At 31.9% G+C, this 8,007-nt stretch overlaps 2 protein-coding genes and 1 long non-coding RNA gene across 11 annotated transcripts in view; 2 read left to right on the plus strand and 1 right to left on the minus strand.

Annotated features, from left to right (window-relative positions):
* LOC112906738 overlaps positions 1-6,107 on the plus strand; it is a 16,048-nt gene extending 9,941 nt beyond the window's left edge. Inside the window, exons 1-4 of one of the 3 annotated variants that reach the window (XR_003232544.1) lie at positions 4,330-5,072; positions 5,402-5,523; positions 5,674-5,838; positions 6,047-6,107. This is a non-coding gene — a long non-coding RNA (uncharacterized LOC112906738). Of the gene's footprint in view, positions 1-4,329; positions 5,524-5,673; positions 5,839-6,046 lie in introns of those variants that run through there. The other 2 variants (XR_003232545.1, XR_003232543.1) reach the window with 2 other exon arrangements.
* Positions 972-2,120, plus strand: LOC112906737 (NADH dehydrogenase [ubiquinone] 1 beta subcomplex subunit 7-like). The gene is made up of 3 exons (XM_025981498.1): positions 972-1,218; positions 1,275-1,443; positions 2,004-2,120. The coding sequence occupies exons 1-3, from the start codon at positions 1,086-1,088 to the stop codon at positions 2,086-2,088; spliced, it is 387 nt and encodes a 128-aa protein (XP_025837283.1). The 5' UTR covers positions 972-1,085; the 3' UTR covers positions 2,089-2,120.
* A 7-nt stretch (positions 6,108-6,114) lies between the features above and the next one.
* Positions 6,115-8,007, minus strand: part of LOC108733132 (PHD finger protein 10-like) — a 13,994-nt gene continuing 12,101 nt past the window's right edge. For 4 of the 7 annotated variants that reach the window (XM_025981504.1, XM_025981506.1, XM_025981502.1 and 1 more), the window contains exons 10-11: positions 7,268-7,388; positions 6,115-7,125 (exon numbers count right to left, since the gene is read on the minus strand). The gene's annotated coding sequence lies outside the window, so the exon portion shown is untranslated. The remainder of the gene's footprint in view (positions 7,126-7,267; positions 7,389-8,007) is intronic. The other 3 variants (XM_025981507.1, XM_025981508.1, XM_025981505.1) reach the window with 3 other exon arrangements.

Here is an 8,007-nt window from a genome sequence, read left to right on the forward strand (position 1 = left end):
AAGTTGCCACAACTTAACGATTTTTTACCTTCATTAATAATTATCTTAGTAATATTTAATTAAAATTGTGTTGAAAATGTTTATAGTACATTATTGAAAGGTTTTAGTTATCTACTGAAAGTTGTTAAAAATTTAATGTTACTATTAAGTTAAACTGTATTACTGTTTCTTCTATTTTGTGGCCTTTTCTATTTGGCCGATTGTCTGTTGAAGTTACATAATAATTTATTTTGTACAAGTTTATTTGTTACATTCAATAAATTTCTTTTACTATTCTTTCACTTATTATTACTTTTACACTTATAAATTCGCAAGTTTTTATGTTAAGGTGAAAAATGGACAAGTAACAATGTATTTCCTTTTTTACAAAGAAACAATGTGTTTTCTTTTATAAAAAAGGAAATTACATTGTTTCTTATCCATTTTTCACTTTAACTTGCACATTACGAAAAACAGTAAATAACTAGCACATTTAAAGTGCGCGCCTTTTTTATTTAGTTGTGACTAAACCTGCCGGAGGGCGCGCAAATCGGCGCGTTTCGAGTTGACCATCTATTACCCTTTGTGTATCTATTATCTATGACTACAACTGACTACAACGTTTATTTATACTGTGGACAATAGATAAACGTTAAAGGAAATATCGTAATCTCTATTCAAGTACAATATGCAGTAATAATGATGTTATGCATTCTCACCTTCTTTAACCACAGAAAGTAGCGTTCGTAGCGTTCTAAACGATTTATATCCGTTGCCATATTCACACAACTCCACTTTACTGATCGTATAAAAATATGCTATTTTATGAAAATCATAATTGTTGTTTGGTTTTTACGACTCTTTGAAAATTAGTTGGCAAATGTCAAGTATTTAATCAATTGTTTTCTTTGGTAAAGCTCATTTTGGAAAAACAAAAGAGGGGAATTTCTAATTGGCTGAATAGCTGAGAAGTTCAAATCGGTTCAAATGTCAAAAAATATTTGTCTATCAACAGTGGATCAATTTGTGTTTGACGAAGTATTGCTTTGATTGTTTCAGTCAAGTTTTAGTTTTAAAGTTGATACTTTGAGTTAACAAATTTTACAATGGGTAATTCCTTTGGACATATCTTCGAGAATGCCTATAACTTATATATGCACCCCGATATTACACCTAGTCCTTTAGATGAGCCTAGTTACGATCCAAATTTTGGATTTCCTAATGGTCGTGTCGAAAGAGGTTATTTATGTAATATTTTTATTTCGTAAAAATAAGAGAAACGATTCATGTTTTAGTTTCAAAGGCAACTAAAGAAGAACTGATCTCTGCTAAAGTACCACTTAATAAACGTGATTATTGTGCACATTTAGGGATTGCATATAAAGCTTGTAGGAAAGACCATTGGCCATTTGCTGTGAAATGTTCGCATGAGAAACATGCTTATCTAAATTGTGAATATGAAGAGTAAGTGCTATTAAATAGCAATTTTATGCTGTTGTATTATAATATTTTCACTCGGGGCATAATTGAATACAATTTATTAATTGAATAAAACCTATACAACTTATAAGGCACCAATAGCAGGGCCCAAAGCGAGATACTAAAACGTAACAAAATAACTAATTATTAACATGACTAAAAATGCTACTAACTCACAAAGCACAACGATTTGAAATAAATCTAAATAAAAAACAAGTACTTATTACTCTTCTTAGTCATTAGTAACTAACAATTGTTATACCTTACTGTTTTCTTTAATTCAAGTACAGAAAGCATGATAATTAATTAAATAAATAAGAGCTACTATTTGAAAAAAACAATATTTTCAATAGTAATGAAAATATTTCCCATATTAGAAAATTATGCTGTTATTGTTGAAGGGCTTTCTTAGTAATCTTTATCTTAATTCCAAATGAATTCATTAAATTAGCCATATTTGGATGTTCTCAATTTAACAGTTTAAAAACTGCTTAATAGTGTATATTTGTTTACAAGAGGTTGAATGATGAGGATATTTTTTACAGCTTTGTTCTTCGTATGAAGGAATATGAGCGCGAAAGAAGACTACGTGTAAAGTGTGGACCTCCAGTTATTGAAACACCTGCTTAAAAGTAGCAACTCGTAGTTACCAGAGTAGATTATTTAATTGTGGAACGTAACGTTCCAAAGTTTACAGGTGTGAAAAGCAAACCAACTCCAGGAGGAATACCGTAGCAGAGAATTTGTTAATTCAGTGGAATTCAAATAAATATCTAGTTGCTCTCACTCATGGGTTGAAAATTAACTGCATGATGTTACAAGGCGAAGACGAAATAGCAAATCAAGAATATAATCCACGAAAGACCACACCCATGTAGACCTTGGCTGTTTCAGTTTCACCAAATTGAACATTAATTCTCTCTCATTTATTGCATACCTTATATAACCTACACAAAAGAACAAAAGACATGTTAATTACACGTATAAATAAGAAACATTTAACACAAATAAAAACGCACCAAAAAGCAAGTAAAATAGTGAATTATAAAATAACAAGCGTTACTTTCAGGCCATTTTACATCACAACCATCGATCACGGCATAGATAAATGTCAAATAACTCAACGTCAATTTACGATCCAGACAATAGAAAAAGGTTAAAAAGAAATTCCATAAATCAATGATAAATGTCAATTTACTCTGTGATAAAACAAAAACTGTCAAGAGATACATGCCCATATGTATATAATCTCAATTTATACTGTTGACAATAGAAAATTGTTAACAGAAATTCCATAAAAGATTAATAAAGAGCAATTAAAATTAATTATATCAAGTATNAAACCTTTCTAAATTGGGGATTGGAACTGCACATCGATGTTCTCTTTTAGAAAAAAATTGAATAAGCTGACGGTATTATACAAAGAAGTAACATACGCTCGTTATTTTATGCATTACGTACCAAGACGTCTTTTGTTTAAAATCTGTCTTTTAAAAATAAGTTACAAATCTCTAAGAAATTGAGGTTTGTAGGACCTCATCTACTATTCTTAAATGTTACTTACCAATTTATGTCATAAATTTTTCCTTTAACAATAACACAGTGTCTCCATTCCCAATGACAAAAGGCACCTTCACTCTTTCCTCAGGACTGTTGGTACTGCTACTTTGCACAGAGAAAGAGAAACTAAAATTTCATCACATGTGATCCCAAGTTTTTATGCTGTTGTAAAATAAAATATTGTGAGAGTATTCGGAGGTGAGGTCCGCAGCGCCCCCTTGTGACAAATAGGCAAACCTCTTTACTTTAGCAGTCCCACCGCCAGAGGGCACCCTGGTGGCGAATAGTAGAACTACTTTAGTTGGATCCTCTGTCGCTAGAGGGCCCCTGGTGGCGAATAGCCGAACTACTCGAGTTCGCTAGTCTGTCGCTAGAGAGCGCTGCGGTCGCGAAGGACCTGTCTAATTCGACCGCTTGCCGCCAGACGGATAGGCGTAGGAAAAATTAAAACTGATACAATGGACTTCGAAAATCAAGTTTTACTATCTATAACTTTATTTTAAAATGACAGTCCAATGATAATGTATTTATTTATTTAGACGCAATGTTTACATTTATTACAACAAACGATATTTATTTTAAATAACTGTATAATACATGATACAAACAAAAAATGTAAGAAATAACAGTTTTAATGACTTATAAATGTTAAAAGACAAAATACCTGCAACACATGAAATTTTAATTGAAATACAAGAAAAAGTGTTGTATTACTCGTAAACTGTCATATTACTATTTAAACACTAGATTAGGGAGAAAAAAGTCCCCCTAACCCTCTGTGGCCTCCACATCTCCCCTTATAGCCACCCTATCCGCCCAAATGAATGTTAGTTTTGAAAGCGTTAACAAATAATTAATTTAATTTTAACGATTATGCTAAAAAATCAATTTAGAAACAATTTTAATATCAACCTAAGTTCTGATTATAAAAATATAACAGTTTATAGAGTAAACAACAAAATACCTGTAAGAGAAAGGCAAGAAAACAAATGCAATTTCAAAGAAAATACAATAAAAAGCAAAAAATACGATGTCTTCTGTTCAGTCTTCTTCGATTACCTGAAAGCGAATAGTGCAATTACAAGGACTAACGACAAATACTAATAGCTTTGGTAAAACACGCTATTTTGTGTATTTATTAATCAATCATATTAAGCCCTAATAATACATAAAAATATAAAAATTACAGTAATGTACAAATGTTATTGACAAATTATTTAATCGATTATCTTCTGATTTGATTTCCTATAAATTAAATCACAGTAAAACACGCTATTTTGTGTATTAATCAATCATATTAAGCCCTAATAATACATAAAAATATAAAAATTACAGTAATGTACAAATGTTATTGACAAATTATTTAATCGATTATCCAAACTTACTATCATTGGTAACTATTTTTCTTGTACTCTTAATCATAGTTTTACGTATAACTTATTTAATTCGTTCTCAATTTGACAGTATTGCTTTTTTTTTGTTATGTGTATATTCCGCTATTTGTTTGTTGATTGTGAACCTATTTTGATATATTTTTTTATTTAATAGGATAATACATCTCAAGGAAGAACGGAAAATTACTTTCTATTTTGATTATCCATTATTTTATTTATAAAGCACGTTATTATTTCATCTTTACATAATTTATATTCCAGAACATCCGTAATTCAATTTAGAATCATTATCTCTCTAATAGTCTTTATTTTAAGTTTCCGCTCTCTCTCTCGCTCTTGTATTCAGTTATTTTTGGAGTTGTGATCAGGCGATGGAACTTGGATCAAGCAAAACCGCGCATAAATTTAATTCTGTAAAACGGGGATGAAACTAGTCACGCGATTGGTTAAATTGCGAAATATTTACCGCGAACCGTCGCAGAAATGTAATTTGTTGCTTCTGAGTGGCGTTTTATACGTCATGAAACGCGCTTGGTGCATTATAAGTTCATGTTTCGTAGCGTTAGGACGTTCTTTTCACGTCTCTTAAATTCAACTTATCCAGCCAATTTTTTCGCAGAATTAGTTTTATTTTTCTTTCTACGTGTAATACCCTGAAAGGTTATATTGATTAATTCCTACTATATTATTGTTTTTCGCAATTGTCCGCAGCATGTGCATAAGTTAAATTGACAGACGTCACGTCGCCATTTTATTAGTTTTTGACAGTGGTTTTTGATTATCTGTTTATGTTTTATTTCATATTTCTTTTATTTAATATGAGTCAAAGTGAAAAGGCTTACATTTATTTATTTACTTACATTTTCCGCGTAACAGGTGTCTATTATTTTGCTTATTAATCAATTGTACATTGTATCTAATATATTAGCAGACACCTTTGAAATATTTTTGATTAAAAGTAGTTAATAATTGTTTTTGTCCGTTTGTAGAGATTGGTCAACAATTGAGAGAGATTGGGATTGGTATCCTTTGCTTACTGGAAAGACGAGTCATCCCCTACGGTGTTTTAGCTGCTAACTTTTCATTGTAGAGGCTCTTGTAGTTGATTAAGGTGAACATACATGGTATATTATATATGTAGTATATTTAATTTATATTAACAGAGAAAAGGGTTCGGCATTACTTCAACAATGATCATGCATGTTATTTACTTAAAATTAAATTATATCGGAATAGTTTTTCGTAAGACTTCATTTTACAGGAACATTAGAAGAACTCGGGATATCATTAAATTATGGAGCATTAGTTGTATCAGTCCTCATTTGCTCCTGAAGTAGCTCTACCTATGGTCTTAAACAAAGCATGAAAGTGCCCTTTTTCTATTGGGAACGGAGACAGTTTGCTGAAGAAAGGATTTATGACAATGGTATGTAACAGTATCAATTAAAAATAGTAAATGAGATCCCAGAAACTTCAATTTGTTAGACATTTGTAACTTGCTTCAGTGGACAACTTTCAAACAACGTTTCAGAAGCAGAATTAATGTGGAAGGGATCTTTCCATAAGTGTATATGTTACTGATTTACTTCATTAAAAAATGGTAATTAATTACTTTTTCTTGTCTGTTTCTACAGATTGTCCAAATAACGAGAAGGAATTGCAGTTAATTTTGATGCTACTGAAACAACGGATGATNTCAATAGATAACTGTTAAAAGAAATGCCATTACAGATTAATAAACAGCAATTAATATTAATTATGTCAGGTATTCTTACTTTAACCAACTGCAGAAAGTAGCGTTCTGAAGTCTACCAGTCTGATGAGCGCAAATCAAATTTAGGAGGAGTACCACTGCAGACAATTTGTTGTTTCAGTGGCTTCTATTAATTTCCAATTGCCTCCCACTCTCAGGACCAAAATTAACTGCATAATGTTGCAAAACGAAGAAGAAATCAGCAAATCAAGAATATAGCCCACGAAAGACAACACCCTTGTAGACATTGGCTGATTCAGTACAACCAAACTGAACTTTATTCTCTCTCATTTGTTGGAATATCTGTAGAAATGGACTAAAAACATATTAATCGCCCTGTTAATTAAGGAAGGGATTTAACACACTTAAAAGCACGCACCAAAAAGCAAGTAAAACAGCTGAATCATAAAATGGCGACAAGCGTCGAGTTTACATGACAGATCATATTTGACAGACAAATGTGAAATAATCATAGATAGACGACGTCAATTTATGATGTAGACCATAGGTAGTTATAAAAATTTCCACTGATGCACGTTAAAAGTCAATTTAAGCTGTGATCAATAGATATTTAGGTAGTTTTCCAATTAGAGCACTAGAGCGCACAATGCGGCATTATGCGCAGCATCGAGTGTTCCAACTACAGCAACGCCTCGCACCGTTGAGCACTGTGAAAAGTACTGCCTATGTCCGATGTGCGCAATGGATACCAGCTTAGTAAAATGAACGAAGTTTATTTTCTTTAAGTTGGAGTTGATAGAAAAAGCTTTCGACTAATTATTATTGTTGTTGTATACCATTCCCTTTAAAAGTACATTAATAAGGTTGCTAAGTCGATGAATGTTTTTTTTCCTTAACACTGACATTAGTGCACTCTGTTAGCGCACTTGAAGACTAATACACATTCCAATTAAGCACCAGCACACTTCGGCATGGTGCGGCACTGAGTCGCATTATGCTCTGTAATTGGAAAAGTACCTTAAACTACTATACATAAGTCATAACGTCAAGTTACAAATGTCTAAGAAATTGAAGTTTCTGGGACTTCATTTACCATTTTTAATTGATACTGTTACATATACAATATAACATGTATGCTCACCCCAATTAATTAACTGCAAGAGCCTCCAAGACGAAAAGTTAACAAATCATAGGAGGGAGACGATTTGTTTTCTCAGCAGCATCAAAATGAACTTCAATCTCTTCACTTGTTCTTCTTCAATCTATAAAAATAAAAAAAAAACGAATTAAATATTGTATGAGGTAAATAAATAATGAAATGGAAGAAAAACACAAAAAGCAAGTAAAACTTATATTTAAAATGACGATTAGGCGTAGCTTCACTTTCAAGACAACGTTCATCATAAATTGGAAGGCCGAAATTCAACAATGGCTTCAAGAAAAAGGAATACCATTCCACAATAACGCCATTAAAGCGGAACTTGTATCTTTAGTAAAGCGACATAGACCAAATTATGTGCAGTCGGATTATCTCCGTACCACTGCAACCTCAATTCCATATGGGCACAGATAAGAGGATATGCAGCACGACAATGTGGTCATCCACATTTAAAATAATATTTATATAGACGCCTAAATGTGCATTTATTTTAAAGAAACAAAAATTAAAATTGTAATCAATTATTATCCTCCTCCTTATATATAATTTGGTACACTACACCACTGGAATTTTTAATTTCTCGATCGTTTCTACCTGTTCAGCATGACGACTCATTTCTCTTTTTATTTGTCAGACTAGTTAAATAAACTCTACTTATTATCGTCAATTTATTTGGTTTTGATAAAGTGACCACACGTCCCGATTTTGGCGGGACAGTCCCG

Source organism: Agrilus planipennis, unplaced genomic scaffold (genome assembly GCF_000699045.2).
Source record: "Agrilus planipennis isolate EAB-ADULT unplaced genomic scaffold, Apla_2.0 scaffold53, whole genome shotgun sequence".
In the NCBI taxonomy this organism is placed as follows: domain Eukaryota; kingdom Metazoa; phylum Arthropoda; class Insecta; order Coleoptera; family Buprestidae; genus Agrilus; species Agrilus planipennis.